The sequence below is a fragment of the Eulemur rufifrons genome, chromosome 7 (genome assembly GCF_041146395.1).
Source record: "Eulemur rufifrons isolate Redbay chromosome 7, OSU_ERuf_1, whole genome shotgun sequence".
Lineage (NCBI taxonomy): Eukaryota > Metazoa > Chordata > Mammalia > Primates > Lemuridae > Eulemur > Eulemur rufifrons.
Window position 1 is genome coordinate 157,079,455 of NC_090989.1, and position 24,847 is coordinate 157,104,301.

Below are 24,847 nucleotides of genomic sequence, written 5' to 3' on the forward strand. Positions count from 1 at the left end.
ACAGGTGTGTACCATCATGTCTGATTTAAAAAAATTTTAACTAAAAAAAAGTTACCACATTTTGACAATAACTAAGACTAAAATTGGACCCCAGTATCAGTTAAGCCATTCCTGCCAAAGAAAAACTCAATTGTCAAACCCTTTAAACATGGACCCTGGACAAAATCCCTCCCACTGTACTGGTGTGCTTCTAACTCACCTTCGCTTCGGTGCCCTAATGAAGAGCTCACAGAGTAGTCTGCCCTGCTCATCCTTATAGTCTCGGATGGTGTTATAGAGTTCATGGCACACAGCAATCTACGTATCGGAAAAGGAAAAAAAGCACCAAAAAAGTGACCAGAAAGCCAGTCCAGGCATAAGGATTATCTACTATATCTACTATTCTTCAATACAAACATATCTGTAAGAGGCAAATAGAGAAGAAAAAAGATGAGTTTCCAAATTACCACATAGAAACCCAAGCCTGAAATACGCTGATAGTATCTATCCTTTAAAATTATCTATTAGTAATTGATTATATTTTTGGTATGTTTCATCAGATTTATGCTATTGGTGATTTTTTTCTTTCTTTTTTTTTTTTTTTGAGACAGAGTCTCGCTCTATTGCCTGGGCTAGAGTGCCATGGCATCAGCCTAGCTCACAGCAACCTCAAATCCTAGGCTTAAGCAATCCTTCTGCCTCAGCCTCCCGAGTAGCTGGGACTACGGGCATGCACCACCGTGCCCAGCTAATGTTTTTTTTCTATACATATTTTTAGCTGTCTTTCTATTTCTAGTAGAGACGGGGGTCTCGCTCTTGCTCAGGCTGGTCTCGAACTCCTGACCTCGAGCAATCCTCCTGCCTTGGCCTCCCAGAGTGCTAGGATTACAGGCGTGAGCCACTGCGCCCGGCCTGATTTTTTTCCTTTAAACTAAATGAGTTCATATTGGTGACAAGTCATCTAACAGAAGGGCTTCTCACTACATAGAGAATAAAATCTAAACTCCTAACATTGCTTATGAAGGCCCTACATTCTCTGGCTGGTTGGAGCTCACCAGTTTCCTTCTTTCTCCTGACCATGTCTGTAATCATGACATACCAAACCCATCCCTAATGCAGTCCCTCTACGCTGGTCCCCTCTGCCTGAAACACTCTTCCCAAGGGCTCTGCAGGATTGTGTCTTCTCAACAGAGAATCTTCCAGAATATTCAGGCCAAAACAGCCCAAACTTTTCTTCTTAGCATTTATTATTAGCTAAGAATACTTTATTATTGATTTGTTCACTTACTTACATTCTACTTCCCCCACACTGGAATCTAACCTCCACATAAAAACTCGACTTACCTCACACATGGCTATATCCCAACCATGAGAACAGTGCACATGACACGCACATAATCATTTAATGAATTCATATGTGATATACTGATATTCTTTACCATTTCAAAATATTATACTACTACTGTAAGACTTTGGCTAAATACATACTTTTCATAAAAGAAAGGTTAAGATCAAGCTAGAGAAAAAAGTAGAGAGGCCTTGCATCTTAATGCATATTAACCATTTACCATTAAAGGAAGGGTAGAAGAATTATGGAAAAAGCAAGCAGAAACAGTGAGACCCAAGTTACTCACAGGATCTACAGTTGGAAGATTGGAAAGTCTCCTCCTTTTCCTGCTTGGGCCTGGTGTGGACACAGAATGGTGCCCGTCATCAAAGTCGCCACTGACACTGCTGGAAGGGGAGGTAGCTCTTCTTCTCTTGGAACCCATGGAATCCAACTTCTTCTATAAGAAATAATTAGCCACGTTCTTATATTTAGACTTTGGCACCAAGCCCTCAGCTGATCACCTGCCACCAAACTTCTGGCTCACTTAGGAAGATATTTTAACTTGCTGCAAAGGCGTTTAACTAGCTATGAGTTTTTTAAATTTAAGTTCTGGATCTTGTTGCTTTTGCCTTTTCACTTACCAGAATGCTACACTTTCAGCTTTGATGGGACAAATTCAACAAAAATGTACTCATTTGTATATCAACAATTTTGAATGACTCAATCAGTTCAGGTCCCAAGTTTACTCTGGACTTAAGTTTCCCAACCCACGTGTAGTGGCATATCAGTATGCTGGAGGAACTGCTCTCTCAGCCCCTGAGGCAATCAGGCAAGCCTGGGAGACAGAGGCCCCAAGATAGTCACCTCTGGAGTCAGCAGCCTCATTTGCCTTCCCATGTGCCTTACAATTATGACCATTTTCCTGGAGGGCCATGATGTGGAAAAAAGTAGGAAACAGTGCCTAAGACAAATGAGTAGTGCAAAAAAGGTAAGGTGACAGAGCACAATTAGCCTTTTAGCATTTGAGACGTATCCTAAAATTAATACCCTGAAAATGAATTTTCACCATTCATTAAAGCAGGATCCACAAGACATACTTCTGGAAAACACTTAATGACACTTGCCATACATAGGCAAAAGTAGCAAAACTGTCCTTTGAAACTCTTCTGTTACACTAAACTACTTCATTTTCAGTTATATGTGGTACTCTATTCCCCACAAATTTTGAAATCATAGCTTTAAGTCTCAGTAAATAATCTGGAAGAGCACCTCATAATGTGAACTTTTAGGTCTAGGTCCTGCATGGTTGTTCAGAAACATATAAATTATTTCCTTGGTTTGGGGCTGGCTGCTAAGTAATCAATCTTAACACAACTTTACAAATAGATGCATTTGACAGTAACACAAGAAACGCAACCACTGAAATGATCTGCTACAGACAGAAAGGGTGTATACCAAAGAAAGTCCTACAACCCTTATGCAATTTACTAATAATAACAGTATCAAATAGTATATTGTGATTTCAAAGGATATTTTAAAGCTAAAAGAAATAACAGATCCAAGTTTCACTCACTGACATTCAATTTCAGGAAACTAAGATACCAGCAGCTGAATGATTAGGAATAGCAGAGCACTGGTTGCCAGTAGTATGGAGAGAAAAGTTGGGGATCTCCATGGAACAGAAAGCCGGAGCAAAACAAGCAAATAAAAAATCCTGGTAAGTGACTAAGAAACAAGAGGAGTCTCCTATCTCTTTCTTCAAACTAAAGTACACATAGTGTTTTAAAACAGAATCTACTATGATGACGTTCCTCCCTTTAGGTTTTGGTTTATTATACAGTACATTAGTTTGATATTGGCTAAAAGTAGCTAAAAGCTTCAAAATGCTTAGGCCAAAACTTTGCCAAGTTTTGTTGATTTTTGTTCATTATATAAAAGGCTGATAAACTTCCTTCAATCATTAAGATAAAATAATTAAGAATCCTTTGTAAACAATCTATGACAAGGACACAATTGAATTTGATGAACATAAGGAGGGAATATTTATGGAAAGGATAACAAAAATTTAAGAAAGGTGGAAGGGAAAAGGCAAGGAAGGACAGAAAAGGGAAAGGGTGTAGATGATCAGTAATTTACCAGCTTTACCAGAGCACAACCAGCGCCTCGAAAAGCCAGTCTCCTCATTATGTCTGAAGGCCAAGTGAAGCCAGTGGGAGAAGGCAGGGCTATAGAAGTGCTGATTCAGTGTTAGTATATTCAAAACTGAAAGAGAAGAACAAGGCAGAGAAAGAGGAAATAGAAAAGAAGAGTCAGAAGGAGTAAAAATGAGTACGAATAGACAGAAAACATTCAAATAGAACTGCTAAAGAAAAGTAAGAGAACTGGAGAAAGGCTTATCAGTTCTCTGGCACCTATCAAACTGCTTGCAAAGGCTCGGGCACTAACAGTACCTGGCATTTTTTTCATTTTAAAAGCAAATCCTTTCATATGCTTAAAGATGTTACACTGAGGTTCCCCTTTACTCACATGGAATGACTGTCAATTCCAGGAATGAAGCATGCCTGCCCAACTGTCCCCTAGTCAATAAGAGTAGAGTTCAATCATAGAGCTGGAATAGAGAGTAAACACATGTGGGAGGCTCAAATGTGACACGAAGTGTTGGCAAGCCGGAACAAACAGAGAATGGCTCATGTGAGCAAAGAGTCTAGAAAACTCTCCCCTACAAAAATTCAGAGAAAGACAACATTTTTTTCCAAAAGTCCTATCTGCATTGGGAAGACATCATATATAAGTTTAACAAGGTTAAAAAAAAACTTCTTCAACCATTTTGGCAGAAGCTCAATATTACTTTTACAAATAATCCACTGAAAATCAAATGACAAAAAATGTAAATTATCAGTATGTGTATGTAGTTGAGATGATATAGTATCCCACAATCTTTCAATCATTACTTTGATAAGACAAGAAACAGATGCAACTTATGGATAATTTTCAAGTTATTTTCTCACCCAAAGAATATATTTTAAAACGTTATGTTGAAAGTTTGGCAAGAAAGTCAATGTTATGAGGCGGAGGAAGCAATAGGACCTATCCTGGTAAGACCAGAATAGGAGTCCCAGGTTTTTTACCTCTAGTTATCTGTTTGATATTGCCTGAATCACAACCTCTCAGATCTGTTTTTTCATCTCTAAAATGAGAACAGACAAGTGTACCTATATCCCTTGGATTGCTGTGACAGTGAAATGAGACTATGTGCATGAAATCATTTTGAAATTTCAAAGTACAACTCAAGGACTGCATGCTCCCTGGGCACAGGAATAGCATCTTATTAATTTTATTAGCCCTGTCTTATCTGGCTGCTCAATTTATCTTTTTAATAAATGTATTAAAAGTACAATTAAGTGCAGCCTTTAAGAAAAGCTTGTGTAGTTTAAAAGGCGTGTAAGCATCCCTTTGGCATTTTTTCAGGTTTTAAAATCGCCATGATTACAGTCACAAGTTCAAAAGTCTGACAACCAATGATAATTTACAGTGGACAATAAAGAATACTTTATAATGTGCAACTGGGAGAATATTTAGTCAGCATAGCCAAATAGTTTGACAGTTTATAAACTTTACTCCCTTGTATTTCTAGTGACATTCAGTACTGAAATACATGTTTAAAACAAAAATTTTAGAAAACAAAAGACTCAAAGAAAAAAAATGCACCTATAATCCTATTTCCCAGAGAAAAACCACCCTTAATGTTGGTGTTAAGAATTTTTGATATTTATCTATGCCTTAGTTACCTATTTTTTTTCCACCAAAGTGTCAACAAACCATATGTATTATTTTGCAGCCTGTGTTTTAACTTAGGGAAGGTTCTTTCAAGTTAACATTCTTTTTCATGATGTTTGATGGCATGACAGTAGTCTATCATACAGATACGCTACAATTTATTAATCTTGGGATTTTGGTAGAATATTAATATTGGTGGTATTTTGTACATTCCCAAAGCCAAAGAAAGTCATCAAGGCCCTTCCATTCATTCATATTTGTTGTTGTTTTAATCTGAAACACCTCTTCAAAAGATACTGTCCAATCATTCATTTTGAATCTTAAAATGCAAAATATTGACCATGTTAATAATAAAGCAAAAATTATCCTACTTTTTAATATTTACATTGTGTCCAATTTGCCTATGAATTATATTTGGGAAAAGTGCACTACCAAATGGAAAAAAAACACCTAACATCATTTTTGAGGAGTCCTAGTGTGTTGGAAAGTAAATTAAAATGTTTTGTTCTAATACATGCTTCCATAATTGTAAGAATGTCTATATTAAGTATAACGTATACTTATTTTGGTGTAAGATTGTCTATATTTAGTATAATGTATACTTATCATTTGTTTTTCAGGATTTCTTCTATATTTTTCAACTCTTTCTCCCCCTTTAAACTAAAACTTCTTCCTTATAATAACAAAACTATGCTTCCCTAAACCAGGAAATGTAGTTTTCAAAACCGCGATTCTTTGTAGTGTTGAGATAAGAAGCTGAAATATCTAGTTTCTACTCTAAATACAAGTTCCACAGATAAAAATACTCGGAAAAAATACGGAAAGAAAAAATATCATCAGGAGAGTTTGTGTCAAGCCGTCAAGAAACCACCACCAAAAAAGGAGGCCCAGAGCGGCGGAGAAAATGAAGGACTTTCCCGACCTGTCACTGGTAAGGGGACTAAGGAAAACGTTGACAGCTTTGAAGCTGCCCCGCGACGAGCGGGAAAGCAGGATGCGGGGAGTTTCTGGGCCGTGGCGCGCCTTTGTCCCGGCTGGCAGGTGCGGCAAGGCTGCCGGGCCCGTCCCGAGGCCCGCCGCCGCACCCCGCCCCGCCCCGCGCGCCGGACCCGACCGGCGCGTCCCCACGGCCGGGGCGGGGCCTCCGCCGCGGCTCCCGCCCGCCCGGACCCACACAAAGGCCCGGCAGCTGGCCGAGGGGGAACGGCCCCGCCCGCCCCGGGCCCGGCCTTACCCAACCACTCCGCCGCCTGCAGCCCCGGCCGCGGTCACCGACCGCCGCGCCCCGCCCCGTGGCCGCCACGGCTGCTGCTATTGCTCCTCCGGCCGCGGCCGCCGCCGTCGCTCCGGCACCCGCCGCCCTCACCGCCCTCACCCCTCCCGGTGCCGCCGCAAAACGAGCCCGGCGGCCGCCAAGCAATCCCGCCTCCTCACGACACTGCGTGCGCGCGCACGCGGAAGGACGGTGGCGCACTTTACGGCGGCAGCGTAATTGCGTGGTGTTCGCCGGAGGCCTGCGGTCGCACGTGGCGCCTGCGGAGACAACCTTGTTGCTTCTGCTTCTCCTGCCACTGTCGTTTCCTCAGCCAGCATGAAGCGGCCAAGTGAGTGGGGCCGGGAGGTGGCTGTGGAGGGAGCCCTGTTTGGTGGTCGCTGAACCCACCGTGGCGCTCTTCTGCGGAGGTTGGGGTAGGAGACTATGGGTAGGCCGCCGCCGCCTTGTCCCCATGTAGAACCGAGAGTTGAAAGATCTTAGGCTGATCTTGTTACCGCGGGCTCATTGTGCGAAAGGAAAACTGGGCCAGATTCTCATTAGGAAACAGCGTCTGAGCCAGGCTTCACGCCCCAAGATTTTTCTGCGGGCACGTGCACGTCGGCTGAGAGCTGTCTCCCAAACCCACTGTTCCTCTCCTGCCTTGTGATTTGTAGGGCTTGAGACGAAGTAGGTGTCGTTTGGGGTCTCATACGCTCCTGTGTGTGATTCCATTCTAATATGGGAAGAGTAGGTGCAAGGAACTTGGACTCCATTTTGGATCTATTGAATCAAATTCTTTGGGACTTGCGAGTGGCATGTATGTTTGTGTTAAGCACCCTACATGATTCTTAACGTTAAGTTTGACAGCTAGTAACACAAAAAAGGACGTGATTTCCATAGTGGGCTCACCAAAAACTAAGCAGACCAATTGTGTTAGTCTATTTGTCATGTGTTTTTTTTTTCTAGAGTTGAAAAAAGCAAGTAAACGCATGACCTGCCACAAGCGGTATAAAATCCAAAAAAAGGTAAGTGTTGTGGTATACCAAATATATTACTAAACTAATTTCTGCTTCACTCTCTTCATGGGGAAGTCTGGATTAATATGATTTAGTCTTGGGAAATGGGATTGGACCATGTGCCTAAGCTTTCAGGCATCAGGAGTGTTAGCTGTGGGAAAATGCAGTAATTTGGTGGTAAGAAAGTCTGTAAACTCTGCTCAGCGTGTTAATAATCTCTGCAGGGAGCCTTCTAAAGTTTTGTTTTGTTTGAGACAGAGTCTTGTTCTGTCGCCCTGGGTAGAGTGCAGAGTGCAGTGGCATCATGTCATTATAGCTCATTGCAACCTTAAACTCATGGGCTTGAGTGATCCTCTTGCTTCAGCTTCCCAAGTAGCTGCATGCCCCCACGCCTGGCTAATTTTTTCTATTTTTGGTAGAGATGGGGTCACTTGGTCAGGCTGGAACTCCTGAACTCAAGTGATCCTCCTACCTCAGCCTCATAGAGTGCTAGGATTACAGGCATGAGCCACTGTATCTAGCTTAAAGATATTTTCTTTGATTTATACATACATATGCATGCTCTCTGTGTGATTCCAATTAAAACTCCATTTTCCTAGGACATTTTCCCGGCATAACCAAACTGCAGTCAGATTGGTTTCTCACTCGAATTCTGCTTAAATGAAAATGTTTTTGTAAACAGATAACCTTTGTTTATTATAATAGGTCCGAGAGCACCATCGAAAATTGAGGAAGGAGGCTAAAAAACGGGGTCACAAGAAGCCTAGGAAAGATCCAGGAGTTCCAAATAGTGCTCCCTTTAAGGAGGCCCTTCTTCGTGAAGCTGAGCTAAGGAAACAGCGGGTAAGTTATGTTAGCCGGAATTTTCAGTGAGTGGTGTAGTGTGGGTATGTGTTTTTTTAAGAGTAAGGTAACAGCACTAGTCACTGGCTCACCTATTTATTTTATGATTCGGACACAGCTTGAAGAACTAAAACAGCAGCAGAAACTTGACAGGCAGAAGGAACAAGAAAAGAAAAGAAAACTTGAAACTAATCCTGGTGTTAAGCTATCTAACGTGGAACCCGTGGAAGAGGTATGATTAGGTCCCTTTGTAAATGAGAGATGAATTCTGATGCAGAAGTAAAACACATGCAAAGGGGAAGGGCTGCTGAGCTTGGGTGGAAGAAAACTGAGTTCATACTTTCTTACCTTATTTAAAATATCAACTGCACTACTGCTAATCACCTATGGAAAATGGAGATATGGGTTACAACTACCGTACTTATAATTTTGTGTCCTTTTCCCCTTTATCCTCTAGGAATTTGGGCATTGCAAAACTAAGAACAAAGCCATTTCCGGTAAACAGAGTTCAAAGAAGTTGTATTGTCAAGAACTTAAAAAGGTATCTGAGCCTAGGTCAGTGTCTAAAAATGGTAACGAGGTTTAAAAGACTCAAATCATTTCTTGACCTAATACCAGCCTTGTAAAGATGGAAGTAGAGTTCACCTGAGCTGGAAGAATTCTTTAGCAATTTGGCTTATCCTTTTTAAGGCCTTTCCTGTTGTGTTTAGCTGATGGAAGTATTTTCTTTGCTTTTAAATTTTTGCATCGACATAGTTCCCCCAAGCATGACTTACAAAGTGGCACTTTGTGTTAAAGAAACACGTTGATGTTGTGTTTTTTAAGATTGAGGAAAGTATATTAATGTAAGCAGTGTCAAAATAAGTACTGAAGTACTCTGTTGAAACCTAAGTGAAGGAGGTCAGGATGGTGATGTCATCTTGGGGTGGCTGCTCCTCAGCACTCCCATCCCCAATGTTCATTTTCTCAGGCTCCCTGCCCCCTGTGGATAGGACCTGACTATGCCTCTCAGCAGCTCTTGGCAAGGCCAAAAGGGCTTATCAAACTACATAATTCCCTGTGGGATGATAGTGTATTCAGATAGTAGGGGCTATTTCTGCTTTTGAAATCCATGTTGATCAGAGGCTGCTGAACAAGCCTTTTGTTTTCCTATGTGAGAAATGATGAGTGTGTCAACATTCTTCATACCAAAGTGAAGACATGAGATCCAACTCTGATCTTACCTTGCTGATAATGCCAGTAGGCTCCTGTTGAAGGTATTACCAGTGCAAGGGATGCAGTTCTGATCATTTCTTCCTTGACAGGTGATTGAAGCCTCAGATGTTGTGCTAGAGGTGTTGGATGCCAGAGATCCTCTTGGTTGCAGGTGTCCTCAGATAGAAGAGGCCATTGTTCAGCACGGACAAAAAAAGCTGGTACTTGTATTAAATAAATCAGGTGAGCCAAGGGGATGCCCTTTGTCTTCCATGTGTGCTGGTGAGGTATGAGGAAAACATCTTAACAGTCTGATTGTCACTGAGGACTGATAAGATCCAACTCTGACCTCAGCAAAGCCAGAGCACTCTGGTTGCCAAAGACAGTGCTGGGCAGTGGGGGGGAAGGTGGGTTTTACAAGTTAGTCGACTGGTTTCTACTGTTCTTTTGCCATTTAATACTTACCATCGTAGCTTATTTAAGAGTGTAAGCTTCTGTGTCCGCTTACTGTGTAGTATATTTCATGTAGGAAGTTATGACTATGTGCCACATTCTCCACACCTACACTATGTTGAGTATTAGTTGAGGAGTGAGATAAATTGGGATGGTTGTGACAAAATATTTAAGTGAAATGCATAATTATGTATCTGAGTTTGAGCAGCAGGAACAGGAACAACCAGAACCAAGATTTATGAAGCAGAAAGTTGAAATGGGACCCAGAATTATTGGGGTTAGGAAACAGATGGCTGCAAGCTGAGAGTAAATTCTGGAAATAGAGGTGTAGGGTTAGGAGGGTCATAATTCAGATGTTGAGTCTGTCCTGAAAAGGTGAGCAATGCAGGGGGGATTGAAATACAGGAGTGTAGATATTGAGCTCTGTTAAAAAAAAAAAAAAGGGGGGGCAGCACGGTAGGAGAGTTTATCTTCCCCCAATTTTCTACTTAAATCCTTTTGAAAAAACAGAAGAGGCAGACCAGAGTAAAATCAGCAGTTTACCACATATTGCAGATTAATCTCGACAAAATGACTCAATGGAGCATGTGTCTCATTTCTAATTCATGTCAGATCTGGTACCAAAGGAGAATTTGGAGAGCTGGCTAAATTATTTGAAGAAAGAACTGCCAACAGTGGTGTTCAAGGCCTCAACAAATCCGAGGGACAAAGGGAGAATAACCAAGGTACTTTCTACTCCTAGTGGTGAGAAATATGGTTCTTTCAGATTTTGGATGGTTGAAATATGATGAGTTTACAAAATCTTGATTTAATAAATGAAAAATTACAAGATCCAACTCTGATTTCATCCGGAGATCATCTGGAAGGCAGTAAAGTATAGTGATTTTAAGAGCTGAGTGCTAGCGCCAGATTGCTTGGTTTTTACTGACTTGTCACAATAATTAAACTAATTATTTGGAATTTCAGTATGTGAAGGTAAAGAAGAAAGCTGCTCCATTCAAAAGTAAAGTCTGCTTTGGGAAAGAGGGCCTTTGGAAACTTCTTGGAGGTTTTCAGGAGACTTATGGCAAAGCCATTCAGGTTGGAGTAATTGGTGAGTTTCAGTTCATCACTTAATTTTTTAAGTATCAAGATTCATGTTAACAGTATATGGTGTTGTCAAATAAAGGGCTTGCTCAAATATTAGCTTTTTTCCCCACCTTACCAAAAACATCACCACTCACAACTTAAAGAAAAAAACTTAATTGTTGCCAGATTCAGTTCTTTGTTTTGACTGAGCACTATAGGAAGTTGGCTTCTATAAACTCTTGGTTTGTTTGAATTAATAGTCTTTTCCTGCCCTTTCATTACTTGTGCAAGAAATGAAGAAGCTAAGGTTGGTCTTAGTGGTGAAGTGAAGACGCTCAGATCCAACTCTGATCTTGCACTAAATATCAAGCAAATGTAAAATTAGGCAGTGAAAATTTTATAACTACCAACACTGTTCATTTCCCATTTATTTGTAGGCTTCCCAAATGTGGGGAAAAGCAGCATCATCAACAGCTTAAAACAAGAACGGATATGTAATGTTGGTGTTTCCATGGGGCTTACAAGGTATATCGAGCTGTTCCATTATTATACTATTTGTTTTTTTGGCTCTGTCACCCAGGCTGGAGTACAGTGGCATCGTCATAGCTCAGTGCAGCCTCAAACTCCTGGGCTCAAGCAATCCTCCTGCCTCAGCCTCCCTACTAGGTGGAACTAAAGGCTACTAAAGACTACCACACCTAGATAATTTTTTCTATTTTTGGTAAAGATGGGGTCTCACTCTTGCTCAGGCTGGTCTCAAAGTCCTGACCTCAAGCGATCCACCCATCTTGGCCTCCCAGAGTGCTAGGATTATAGGTATGAGTCTTAGTGCCTAGTCTGGAATATTTTATTATTATAGATGAGTAAATATGATTTTATTTTGATTATCTTGAGAAAGACAATTTTCTTTCTTTTTTTTTTTTAAGCTGTCAGTGAAAGGAAGAGGGTTAAGCCATTGCCATGCTTGGGGAAGAATTGACTGGAGTGGGATAGTTGTTCACAATTTAGTTTGAAAGACAAATAAGATTAGGAGGAAAGCTGCCTTGGAGGAAGTGATGTTTGTACTTGGCCTTGAGAAATGAACAAAAATTTGCCAAAGAGAAGGGATATTTATAGTAGAAAAGATAGCATGTGTTTAGGTCAGTATATAAGTTTTAACCTGTAGTGTTTCTCTTCAGAAGAGGCGGATATGCTATTAGGGTTTTCGATAAACATGAAGCAAATGATGATAAACTGGATCTGACTGACTGTGCTGAGTTTGTTCAATCCAACCCTGAGCTTCGTGTTCTGTGTCTTGCCCTCCAGATAAACCAATGCCCCCATTGATTCCATCTCTCTTCTTTCAGGAGCATGCAGGTTGTCTCCTTGGACAAGCATATCACAATCATAGACAGTCCATGCGTCATTGTATCTCCACTTAACTCCTCCACTGCACTTGCTCTGCGAAGTCCAGCAAGTATTGAAGTGATAAAACCAATGGAGGCTGCCAGTGCCATCCTGTCCCAGGCTGACACTCGACAGGTAAAAGAATCCCTTCCCTTGAGGTCCTTACCACCATTTTGTGTTTTATTATAAGCATTTTATATGTGTACTACATCAGATGATGACAGTTCTATTTTTTTTTTTTTCTTTTTAAGGTAGTACTGAAATATACTGTCCCAGACTTTAAGAATTCTCTGGAATTTTTTACTATGCTTGCTCAGAGAAGAGGTCTGCACCAAAAAGGTGGAACCCCAAACATTGAAGGTGCTGCCAAACTGCTGTGGTCTGAGTGGACTGGGTAAGGCTTCTTTTTGTTGGCATTTTGGTGTCCACATAGAATAAAAGAACTAATTTTTGACAAATCTTGTTTTTAATATCAGTGCCTCATTAGGTTACTATTGCCATCCTCCTACATTCTGGACTCCTCCTCCACATTTTAATGAGACTATTATGGCAGACATGAAATGCGGTTTTAATCTGGAAGAACTAGAAAAGAACAATGCACACAGCATAAAAGGTGAGGCTTGTGTTTCCCTGCTGTCTTCGTTGGCTGACAGGCCAGTACAGGTCCTATCTGTTTACATGGGATTTGTTCATTTCTTAGCCATTAGGGGCCCTCTTTTGGCCAATAGTATCCTTTTCCACTCTTCAAGTCTGACAAGTGGAATAATGGAGGAAAAGGACATACATGATGTAGTGCCAAAACAGGAGGAGGAGGAGAATGAAGACATGGACAGTGACCATGAAATTGATGTAAGTATGTTCTCTATTTCTTAAAGAGTTGTTTAAAGCTGAAGTGAGTTTTCTAGCATTATAATGTATAATGAATGGTAAGGGGCAGAAGTTAGAAATTAAATAATTTGTGATCCACTGGAAGAAGTAGCCCCGTACAATTTAGGTATTTGAGGCTTGTGATCATTAGCCTTTATTTCAAAGACTTAATTTTTCCAGGTATCTAATTACTTGGATTAATGAGCAAAGGCTTACTAATCCAACACCTTTTCTTGGTCCTACAGGAAGAGAGCTCAGACATGTCCCCTGCAGAAGAGACACAGGAGGTACTACCTGAGGAGTCTACAGCAGGTGAGTCTGGGGCAAAGAGCTTCTAACAAAGCATCATGGTATAGAATCACTCATGCTTTTTTAAAATAAAATCTTACTTTGTTTTTCCTGCGATATAGGTGAACAGTCTGCAAGATCTTTTATCTTGGATAAAGTGATTCCAGAGGATGATGCTTATGATTTCAGTACAGATTATGTGTAACAACAATGTCCTTTTATAAAACTGCCAAACTGTTATGTATATACTGTGCATTTGTTATGGTGTGTGACGTAAGCTGTAAATTTTGTGAATGTTATATTCATTAAAACAATCAGGCAATTAGGAATGTCTCATATTACCTCTTATAATGTCATGAGTGGATGGAAATAGTTATCTGGAAGCAAACAAACAAAAAACCCCAGCCCCAGATACGTACTGAAAAATCAAAGTTCTATTTACAGTCAGCCATAGGTTCCAAAATTAAAACCAAGCAGCAGTTTTGAATTAGCTGGTAAGCTAGCTGAACTAGCTATATCAACCATATGAGTCCATTCTTCTGGTCATTCAGCATTATAGTGAGAAAACACTTGGTAAGGCAGATGCAGGGCAGTTTGTTATTTTTACCCAGCTGAAACATCTTTTTCCATGGGTTGTTACAGATAGGCATTGATGAAGCCTAGCAACTGTTACTTCCCACACATACTGTCTTGCAGGATTTCCTGAGAAAAGCTTATAGTTTAAATTCTATTTCATTTTATGTTTGAGATCTCTGTATATCTTCGGATTAGGCTGAATTTGCCTGTTGGATCTGGAATATACCATTTTTCCCAAACATCCCTATATGAAGCAGTCCTTCCCCATGGCTTAAAGTGTCCATTCCAATGGAGTAACTTGGCAGCTTTTACAAACTGCGGTGAATATCGTTTTCCAGCACTGGAACCTTAATTCAGAGAAAAAGAGCCAAATGATTGTACGAGTCAGACACAAGACAATGCCACACCAAATTCTGCAGAAAACAGAAACAATGGCTATATCCCATCTTTAGCTTAGGCCATTGGTTAATTATTTCTACTTACCAAGGTGGCGGACGTTCCACATAGGGTCGATGGTGGAGTGCTGTTGATAAAATACGATGAGTAGAGGAGGTGTTGTGATGCTCCCAGCCAGTGTTCTGCTGTACAGTCCTTCTCTTGGGACAGATAACAAATGTTAGTGGAGAATATTATCTCCTGTTAGTCAAGATTCCCAGAGATGAAATACAAGAGTTTTCATAGCTGAGCCAGTTACATACTTACTCAACATTGAGTTTCATCCATTTTTCCAGCTGGTTGGTTATATTCTGTCGTTTCCATTCTGTCAGGTTTGCAACAAAAACTCCAGGATTAAATGAACAGGTGCTGGCTTTCATGGAAAGCTTACGAATTCTTTCCTTTTTATAGTCAAGATAGCCAATATAATTGTACTAAAAACGCAAATGGGACATACGTATTTACTGTTTCAAACAGAATAGATACAATCTTATAGCTAATAAAGAAAAAATCTTATTAAAACTAAATTCTCAGATCATTAGCAAACAAAGTGATAATCTACACTAAGTTTGAATAGGAACCTAGATTTTGACATATTAAATTAGATATTCAAGGACAATTAGGTCGTAAAGTCCATGAACAAATCTACAGAAAAGCAGCCATCAGTTTTGAAATGAAATAATTCAGCAAAAACAAGAATTCCCTGAATTTGCCACCTCTTCCCATTAAACTATACTATAGGCAGTGGGGTGTCTAGTAAGCAACTTACCTGGTTCCCTGCTCCACGGATGACAACTTTAGTAGAGGCTGAATCACAATCTTCTGAAAATGCAGCTGCATGTCCTGGCTTCAGTGGTGTATTAAAAAGGGCAAGAATATCACCTGAAGTAAATCAGCTGTTAAGATTTACATTTCCAGTTGCCTTGAGATTGATTCCCTTTTCCTCCCACTTCTTCCCATGGTGACCTTTTATAGGAGACCATAAATAAGACAACCACTACACCCACAATCTGGATGGAGAACAGCACTCATGGTGACAATCTTTGGTACCTTGCACAATTACATCATCATCCATATATATGGCCTTCTTTGCACTGGGAACCAGAATTGGCAAGTAGAACCTTGCAAAGGTTAACTGGAAAAGGAAAGAATCATTGGCAAAAGATACTGCAGTGGCTGTGCTTTTATTTATGTAGAAACTCCTAGAATGCTCTCAGTACCCATGCAGAAGAAGACAGCCAACCAACTCAGACCCGCCCAAGGCTTGGTCCCCAGGGGAACTACTTGCATTATAGCCAAAGTTACCCAGGTATTCTAGTTTTTTCCCATCATGGACAAAGCACAAACCAGGATGCATGGAACTTACTGGTTTCATGGATTCACCTTGGTCAGGATCCTCCTTTACTTTCCCTTCCAAAAGTTTAGTGTCAAAATTCACAATTTTGTACCTGATGCTTTTCAGAGGATCACTGTTGAGCCAGGACCTGGTGAGGATAAAGCACCAAATTTCAGTTTTAAATATTCATGTCTCCAAACCAATGGGGCGTAATATAACTTAAGAGAAACCATAAGAGCCAAATAGGTGTTTTCAAGCTCCTTTATCTTTCTGAGTCTTGGTTTCCTCATTTGAAGTGAGGGCATTCCCACAAAAGTCCCTCCCTGAACCAAGATTCTATGGTAATTCTCTTCCAAAACTAGAACTACTCTAGAAAAACTATGGAATTAAGAACATTCCATCACATGGACCATTCAACTCAACCCTCCACATACACTGGTGAAGAAAATGAGTCAAAGTATGAAGGTAATGAAAACTACCCAAGAAAGTAATCAGTCTGCTCTCTACAGTTTGACTTATTGATACACTGATGATCGTAAGTAATTCCTCCACCTGTGTCTGAGGCACTGTGTACAGAAAGCCAATGTTTCCTAAGGAAGTCATGCACATTTTTTCTAGGTCTATTTCGTATTAGCATTTCTGTAGTCTATATTAATGTTTTTTATTTCTATATTTTAGTGGGTTCTGCAGGTTTTTGTCATTTTTTTCTTTCCTATTTAATATGCATGTATCTTAATGAAAATAAGAGAAAATCATATTAACTTTGACAAACTAAATATGAATCATGGAGAACGCCACAAGGACAGAAATGTTTTAGAATTCTTACTACAGTTAACCTGTTAGATAAGCTGCTTCTTAAACTTTTTAAGTCTTAATTCATTTTTAAAACATGAATTAGACTGTCTATCAGATTGGGTTTCTATTTATCACAACAATTAAAATTGTAAGGACCATTTACTGAGCAATGTGCTAGGTGTTTTATATGTATTTTCTAATTTACTTGACACAACAATCCTAAATTGGATATTTTTACCCAATAATAATAAATGAAGAAATGGGCTCCAAGCTGCCCCAAATCACTCTGAGCCAGGATTTGGATCAGGATCTGTGCTAAAAACTTCATCACTCTTCCTTGCTATTGTTCCCAAGTCCCTTCCCACTCTAGACCAGAACTACGCAGAGCATGTCCATGAGATAAGGAACTTGTGACCTATACATCAACATGCTGCTTCCTTCACTGAGAATGTCTTACTACCAAAGAATCAGGTGAAGTTAACTCTGTACATAGTGACATAGTTGATTACTTCTTGGCATTAAGCTCCTTATATCATTTCTGCTATCATGGGGACATTCTTATGATACAATAAAGTATGTCACATGGTAGCTTGTATGTGCTATAATCTCAAATTGTATAAAACAATACATATAATGCAGAAAGACAATTCCTGGATTGGCAGCTGGCCTGCTCTAGAGCATCCTCTGGAAACAGAATCAGGCAAGCAGAGCTCACCGGAGATGGTCTGCTGTATTGTTGAGCGTAACAATGTAGAAAATCACGTTGGAACGAGTATTGTGCTGAATGCTGTTTATGGCTGCAATGGCCCCCCCAAGCCTGTCTTCAGATGCAGCAATGACCACAGGAATCTCCTCTTGTCTCCAGTCTACTGCATGTCGGGGAGAATTTGGAACAAAGTCTATGGGCTGAAGCCCCACAATTCCTGAATCTGAAAAGAACACACATAAGGAAGGTTCTGTGATACAAACACAGTTCCATAAGCTTCTGATAAAGAGTCCAAGACATGGAAAGAGGTAAAGAGGGATTATACTGTTTTACTTCATTCTCCCCCATTAAACTCTAAAGTATACAGCCCAGAACTTTTGTTTTCTCATATGTAATCAAGCATTTGGAAAAGTGAAAGCTTTTTTAAAAACAGGCTGAAGGCACTCTGATATACTACAGGTAGGAAAATAAAACCTTTCTAGAATGTATCATGGCAATTGGTATCAAGAGTCTTGAACATGTACGTGGCCTTTGACTCAATCATTCCCCTTGCCACCTCTTTTACGCACAAAATCTGAAGTGTAATCAAAAGTTACAATTTGGCCAGGCATGGTGGGTCATGCCTATAATCCTAGCACTTTGGGAGGCCAAGATGGGAAGATCGCTTGAGGCTAGGAGTTCAAGACCAGCCTGAGCAATATTTTGACCCTGTCTCTACAAAAAATAAGAAAAATTAGCCAGGCATGATGGTGCACACCTGTAGTCCCAGCTACTTGGGAGGCTGAGGCAGGAGGATCACTTGAGCCCAGGAGTTTGAGGTTGCAGTGAGCTATGATGATGCCACTGCACTCTAGTTCAGGCAACGGAGTGAGACAATTAGTGAAAACCTAGAAACAGACTAAATCAGTGTTTTTCAAGTCACAAATCATAAGTAGGTATGAAATCCGTTTAGTGGGTCACAATCAGTATTTAAATAGGAAGTTTCTGGATTGGCATAGAAAATTGAATTAGAACAGGAAAAGTGTGCTGCACAAAGCAACTGCATGTAGTGTTCTATAAATGTCCTTGCCTTTTACAATATATTCATTCATTTACTCATTCACTGAATGCTGAGCACCTACTATGTGCCAGGCAATATCAAGGCACTGGGGTTACAGCCATGAATAAAACAGACAAATATCTACCATTATGGAAGACAGACAAGAAGCAAATACACATGTATATGTGTATGCTGCATGTAATACATTTCTTACTGTGGGTTGCCATTAAAAATCTGAAAGTAAAAATAAAGCCTAAAAATCACTGTACCAAAAGATGTTTTCCTGTGGAAACAAACTATATGCCATTAAGATTATATATGGAGAGTTTCTACTAACATGGTGACACGCTTATGATATAATCACATGGAAAAACATGTCCTATGGACAGTTTATAGTATAATCTCACCGTGTGGAAAAACATACGTGAAGAAAAAGACTGGGTGGGGGGAATAAAAAACAAAAAGACTGGAAGGTACTAAGCCAAAATTTTAATAACAGTTACCTCTAGGCATTGAAATCATTCATTCAACTAATATTTATTGAACACCTCCTAGTATCAGCCATTATCTGTAGCCATGGGAGATAAAGCAGTGAACAAATTGCTCTCACAGAACTTGAATCCTCTTTTTTTTTTTTTTTTTTTTTAATTCAGAGTCTCACTCTGTTGCCCAGGCTAGAGTGGTGTGGCATCAGCCTAGCTCACAGCAACCTCAAACTCCTGGACTCAAGCAATCCTCCTGCCTCGGCCTCCCAGAGTGCTAGGATTACAGGCATGAGCACCTGCACCTGGCCCTATTTTCTTTTTTATAAATTTTCCCACCAACAGCATGCACTACCTTTATATACATTAAACATCTTGTTATAAAACGCTATCAGAGCACTCTGTGAAAGAGGAATGCTATTAGTGTCTTGCTCTGGTCAACTATGGTAGGTAGCAATCCAAAAATGACTTGACAAACACCTTGAAGCTTCAAACATCCCTCAGTACCAAAGCAAAGCAGTATAAACAACTAATTTAAAATAACTTGCAACATAATTATACAATAAAGTAATTTTTTAAAACCAGTTGACAAGGTTTTATGATTTTGTTTTATTACTAGAGTCCCCCTGATGCAGTTGTACAAGTTAAAGGAAAGTAACGGGTGAAGGAAAGTGACCAGACTGACACTCTAGTGACTAGAGCAGGCATCAAACACCAGGGATACTTGCCTGCCTTCATGTTCCAAAGTCCTGCCCTGCTGAAATGTGAGCAGATGTCAGCCCACAGAGGCTCCTCTAAGGCCTCTGATTTGATGAAAAGCAATACTCTGTCAGATCAAACCCTTAGCAAACAACTGCACTATAGGAAGAAGAAAAGTGGGGGGCAGTGCAAGAGTACAATGAGTACCCACCATGCCTTCTCCCAGAGTCTTTTGTAACTTCTGTTAAGACCTTAGCGCTTTTTTCCTTAGTGACGCAACTTAGGATGTGGGACACAGAGAACTCCAGGTCCTCAACAGATACCAAGGCATCTATCTGTAAGGGTTCCCATACCTGAAACCTCATTCCTCAGCAAACTGCTCAAGCCGAGGAAATTATGGTGCAAAACCAGTAAGAAGAGAGCAACAGCCAGGACCAAGATGACGATGTTTACTGAAACAGATGGGAAAAACCTGCATTACACGTCTTTACTTTTGACCAGGTATCAAAACAATATAACTCGTAGAAAGAGCATACCTTTACGGAATGACATCTTTCTCTTCTGTCTTACATAAATATTAGTTATTAACCCTACAAAACAAAAACAAGCACCCGAAGTCAGTAAGTATATGAGAATGGCCATCAAAATGCCGAACACTTTTATTCAGGTAGAAACATGAGGCAGATATGGTGCTCTGCCAGAAACTTGAATTAACAGTTTCCAAGAACCCAAGTTGGGATCTGAAATCTTTATGGTAGTAAAACTATTTCCAAATAACTTGGAGAAATACATAGCTTTAGCCATGTACATCACGTACCACTAGATGACAAGCAAAAGAAATTCTACTATGAGGAATACCTGGAGTCTAACAACTAGAGAAACATTTAAGAATAAATTTCTGGCCGGGCGCGGTGGCTCACGCCTGTAATCCTAGCACTCTGGGAGGCCGAGGCGGGTGGATTGCTCAAGGTCAGGAGTTCGAGACCAGCCTGAGCGAGACCCCGTCTCTACTAAAAATAGAACGACATTATATGGACAACTAAAAATCTATATAGAAAAAATTAGCCGGGCATAGTGGCGCATGCCTGTAGTCCCAGCTACTCGGGAGGCTGAGGCAGTAGGATCGCTTAAGCCGAGGAGTCTGAGGTTGCTGTGAGCTAAGCTGACGCCACGGCACTCACTCTAGCCTGGGCAACAAAGTGAGACTCTGTCTCAACAAAAAAAAAAAAAATAAATTTCTACTTAAAATTCCTAAAGTAGACATGGACTCAGTTGTCTATTACCAAGCAACCTGAGGTCTTGGCCTCATCACTTCAAAACATCCCTGTTCAGAGTTGTATCCCAGTTACCTTTAACATGAGTATGCTCAGAGAAAAGAACATTATCTAAATTCACTTGGCAAAACCACAACACAGAAAAATAGTTACAGAAATTCACAAAATCCAATCTTGCTATCAAAAGTTTAGAGTGTATTTCTAGCCATTTTAACTACAAAAAATACTGTCACTCTGCCCTGGCTAGTCTTCCCCAGCTCATCTGATGCTTTCACTTTTTCAAAACAAATAATTCAATGGAAACAAGATTGTAGGGGAACAAAATTTAACAATTAAATTTCTTCAACAACCTCTGGGTAAAATGTTTCCTTAAAAACAGATTTTATGCAACCAGGATATTGTGATCCTACATTTTGGCCCTTTTTTAATTTCATCTTCACTCATGGTAGCACCTAACATTTATATAAGGTTATTAATTTTACAAAGCACTTTCAAACATAGCATATTTCTGAGAATCAAAGTAAGTTAGAATTAATTTCATTCTAGGCAAATTGTGTGCACATCAAGCACTTGATTTCTCAAGGCCTTTGTAAAGAGAAGAAATATATTGAAGATCTGTTTAAAAAATTGGGGATCACAGGCCAGATTGCAAATTTGGGGGAAAATAATTCAGACTCCCAAGGAACAACCTAAATACACACACACACACACACACACATGTTTCTAGATCAATATATATGAAGTACATTATACCAATGAACTTCCTCTCTAAAGAATACACATTATCTACCCTAAGCCATTCTGTCTCTATCATATTGTGACCCTTATCTATAGAAGCTGGCAGATTGGGAGTTGCTCGGATAAAGCCCCAACACATCTGCCTGCATTAAGCCAACTTTTACCACGACTGGAGAAAACAATCTCACGCTAATAAATCTCAGTTAGTTAATGGCACAAGGGATGATGTTTTAGCTCCTCAACTTCCAGTAACGCTCACAGGTAGGATATGGATTGAGAGGCACATGTACTTGTGCTATTCCAGTTAGCTGGACACATGAAAAACACAATTTTTTCTAGCAGGTATTTGATATAAGTAGATTGGCATGGCAGAAACCACTTCCCCTAATACTGTTCCACAGTTACCTACATGTAAAATGCCAATTATCATGGAGTATGTCTAGTCCATATTTCCTTTCCTGGTGCTATTCCTGGTAACAGAGCTTCCCTGATCTGGCTAGAAGGAATTCTCAAAATTGCATGTAGACCCTGGATGTATAATAGTAGCTACATTTTTGTAAGAGTACACGATGTGTACAGTTTGATCAGCAATATAGTTGGTCCTCTGTATCCATGGGGCATTAGTTCCAGAACCCCCCCCCCCATGGATATCAAAATCTATGGATGCTCAAGTCCCCTGTATAAAATGGCATAGTGTAGTCAGCCCTCTGTATCCATGGACTTTGATCCTCGGTAGGCTGAATCTGAGGATGTGAAACCCGCGGATACAGAGGGCCAATTGTATTCAACTGTTCACTATAATATAAAATTTCCACATTCCTAAATCATTCACAGAAACAAAACAACAAACCTACACACACACAAATGCACACAGGCCCAGGTGAGGCATACCCAGAAATAGGAAAGAAACTTTAGGGGAAAACAACTTTAACTTGCTAGCTACCTGCATTTATACCCACATTCTCAGCAGCTGTGCCCACCTTTTCTGTTTTCCCTCCTGTTACTATGGATCAAGTACTTCCATGAAAGGCCATTCTACTGGTGTTCTGTATCCTATCCTATAATTGTTTCCTTGGTGTAGCATCATCTTTTGCTCTCTGATGGATCACACCCATCAACATGCTATCATGCTCTGGTATCTTCCAGTTAACTAAAAAAAAAAAAAAAGCAACATCCTTTCCACCCCCCACTAACCCACAGATCCATTTCTCTTCTCCTCACTCTAAAAGCTTGAAAGGATATAGTCTCTAGCTCCACTTCCTCTCTTCTCTCTTTAGCCTCCCTCTTCCAATCAGACTTCCGTTCCTACATTCAAACTGCTCTTGTGGAGGTCGCCAAAGCCCAAGGTCATTTTTCTGTCCTCCCCTTATGGATCCCCTCAAAGACCATCAGGAAACTTTACTACTCCCCCTCCTCAATTATGAAATTACCTCATTCATTTGTTTCCATCTTCCCTGACTAGAATGTAAGCTCTAGGAAAACAGGGACTCCAATGAAAATGTTTAGGATGTATCCCTGCCACCTAAAACTGTATCTGGCAAATGGTAGTAGGCATGTATTTGTTGAATGATCTTGCTAATCTAGGAGCAAGTTCTCAACTCAGAAAGGGAATGCAATCTTTGGTAATAATCATGAAAACAAATTCCAACCTAAGGAAAAACATGGATTCCAATGGAACTCTCTCAAATGGAATCTGACAGGCAATTTCCTTTCCCCATATCTTTATAGCTCAAACACCATAAAGTCTCTATAGCAACTGCCATCATATGAAGTCCACCTGAAGAGAGACAACACAGAGAGAGATGTCTATTTACACACACAACAGAAAGTCTGTTCAAACACACCAAGAAATATACACAAAGCACGGAAAGGAGGCCGGTATAAATTCTAGCCCATCCCTACTTCTGCCCTCTGCATGCAATGGCTCCTTCTGAGGTTAGAAAAATGTCAAAGGTGTCTGTACTTTACTGTTTACTCTCTGCCACGTGGAAGGATAGAAAGGCACTGTGAATATACATACACTTTCTCCTACCTCTTCATCCAGCTAGCTCCTACTTGGTTTTCAGGAGTCAAGGCAGCCTCCTCCAAACGCCACGCTGAGCTGCACCTCTCCTGAGCTCCCCCGTCTCTTTGACCTCCCTAGCCCGGGGCTTATCCGCTGTTACATATTTCCGGAGTGATGTGGCTGTCTGACACACTCTTGGCTCTAGCGAGGCAAGAACCTGGTCTTGGTAACAGCCGTACACTCGGTCCCCTGGCACAAAACAAGGTGCCGTGAACATTTGCTGGCTGCATGAACGAGGGAAGCAGCCACACACCACCTTGCCCCGGGAATGCCTAGATTCCCACTGTCTTTGGCTAACCCTGCCTACATAGCTTAGAAACCAGAGAGCCAGCTGGGACCCAGAGGCCTGGGTTCCCCAGAACGGTTCTCTCCAATACGTGGGCACCCCACCTAGCTCGCGGTAACGGGGGAGGCTCTAAGATTTTGAGATATACACCAACCTTGAAAGAGGGACTGGGTGAACCCTTGGCTGGTCTCTGTCGGGAGGACCAATCCTGGATCTGTAAGGGCCAGTAAAGTCAGCCAGCATATTCGGGACCCACCGGATGGGGGACTCTCTCAGGGATGGCCGAGGACGGAGGTCCCTTCTCCGAGAGAACGTCCCTTTCTCTCAAGGATGTGGCTTGGGGTAGTCCCCCTCTAAATTCTAAGGCTCAGTAGGGCGCCCTGATCCTCAGGAGTGATCCAGAGGTACTGTGACGCCCCAGGGATCCAGCCAGGCCCAGAGATATCACGGGTCAGAGCTCCGACAAGTCTTTCCCCTCGGAGGCTCACTGCAGCCGCCCTTACCTGAAGGCGGAGCAGGAGCTGCAGCTGCCGACGCCAACGCCCGCGCCCCGGCCCGCCCTGCCAGCTCAGCGCCCGCGACGCAGGCCCGGGGGCCCAGACAGCCCACCGGCGACCCCTGCACTCAGGGTGGAGCCCACTTGTCCGCTCGCTCCACGGCAGCAGTGCAGTCCTACAGTCCCCAGCCCGCCCGCTGCTCCGGCAGCGAGCTGGTCTCGTCAAGCAGGCGCCGCGGGGCAGCCCCGTTGCCGGGGTCCTCGCAGAGAAAGGCCGTCGCCATGGAGACGCAGCGCGCGCCGGTGGCCGTTAATCCGCGGAGGCGCCGTGGAGGGCAGTTTTCTGGGCCGGGTCCGCGGCGCCCGGCACCCAACAGCACTGACGGGGAAACCTTCACGGGCGCGCGATGCTGGGGCTGGGTCGCTGCGGTCGCCACCTCAGCCCTCGCGGGCAGCACGCCGGA

General features: G+C 41.4%; 3 protein-coding genes and 3 non-coding genes across 60 annotated transcripts in view; 4 read left to right on the top strand and 2 right to left on the bottom strand.

Moving 5' to 3' along the window:
- Positions 1-6,487, bottom strand: part of PBRM1 (polybromo 1) — a 123,206-nt gene extending 116,719 nt beyond the window's left edge. For 17 of the 50 annotated variants that reach the window (XR_011234105.1, XM_069475855.1, XM_069475847.1 and 14 more), the window contains exons 1-3: positions 6,321-6,487; positions 1,614-1,766; positions 200-297 (exon numbers count right to left, since the gene is read on the bottom strand). Coding sequence is in view for 48 of the 50 variants with exons in the window: in XM_069475855.1 (XP_069331956.1) it covers positions 200-297; positions 1,614-1,751 (236 nt within the window). In the remaining 2 variants the exon portion in view is untranslated. Of the gene's footprint in view, positions 1-199; positions 298-1,613; positions 1,767-3,445; positions 3,572-6,008; positions 6,170-6,320 lie in introns of those variants that run through there. The other 33 variants (XR_011234104.1, XM_069475839.1, XM_069475832.1 and 30 more) reach the window with 9 other exon arrangements.
- An 89-nt stretch (positions 6,488-6,576) lies between these two features.
- GNL3 (G protein nucleolar 3) lies at positions 6,577-13,771 on the top strand. The gene is made up of 15 exons (XM_069475860.1): positions 6,577-6,690; positions 7,308-7,366; positions 8,063-8,200; positions 8,319-8,432; positions 8,658-8,741; positions 9,505-9,637; positions 10,460-10,572; positions 10,814-10,940; positions 11,353-11,440; positions 12,262-12,436; positions 12,553-12,695; positions 12,778-12,914; positions 13,002-13,150; positions 13,414-13,480; positions 13,579-13,771. Exons 1-15 carry the CDS (start codon positions 6,678-6,680, stop codon positions 13,659-13,661), a joined length of 1,623 nt encoding a protein of 540 aa, XP_069331961.1. The 5' UTR covers positions 6,577-6,677; the 3' UTR covers positions 13,662-13,771.
- LOC138389013 (small nucleolar RNA SNORD19) lies at positions 9,679-9,755 on the top strand. Its single transcript, XR_011234457.1, has one exon. It is a non-coding gene; the product is annotated as a small nucleolar RNA SNORD19 (small nucleolar RNA).
- Positions 10,619-10,701, top strand: LOC138389033 (small nucleolar RNA SNORD19B). Its single transcript, XR_011234473.1, has one exon. It is a non-coding gene; the product is annotated as a small nucleolar RNA SNORD19B (small nucleolar RNA).
- On the top strand, positions 12,126-12,202 carry LOC138389016 (small nucleolar RNA SNORD69). The gene has a single exon (XR_011234460.1). It is a non-coding gene; the product is annotated as a small nucleolar RNA SNORD69 (small nucleolar RNA).
- Positions 13,772-13,800: 29 nt separating the features above from the next.
- On the bottom strand, positions 13,801-24,846 carry GLT8D1 (glycosyltransferase 8 domain containing 1). Of its 6 annotated transcripts, none has more exons than XM_069475862.1 (12): positions 24,391-24,846; positions 24,042-24,101; positions 23,186-23,313; positions 20,061-20,114; positions 19,878-19,976; positions 17,314-17,527; positions 15,834-15,951; positions 15,518-15,602; positions 15,237-15,349; positions 14,735-14,901; positions 14,516-14,628; positions 13,801-14,379 (listed from the first exon to the last, which is right to left on the bottom strand). In XM_069475862.1, the coding sequence occupies exons 4-12, from the start codon at positions 20,074-20,076 to the stop codon at positions 14,189-14,191; spliced, it is 1,116 nt and encodes a 371-aa protein (XP_069331963.1). In that variant the 5' UTR covers positions 20,077-20,114; positions 23,186-23,313; positions 24,042-24,101; positions 24,391-24,846; the 3' UTR covers positions 13,801-14,188. The 6 variants fall into 6 exon arrangements, with proteins under 6 accessions (XP_069331963.1, XP_069331962.1, XP_069331964.1 ...); XM_069475861.1 differs by lacking the exon at positions 24,391-24,846 and adding an exon at positions 23,569-23,790 and having other exon boundaries at positions 24,042-24,155; XM_069475863.1 differs by lacking the exon at positions 24,042-24,101.
- Position 24,847: the final 1 nt, after the last annotated feature.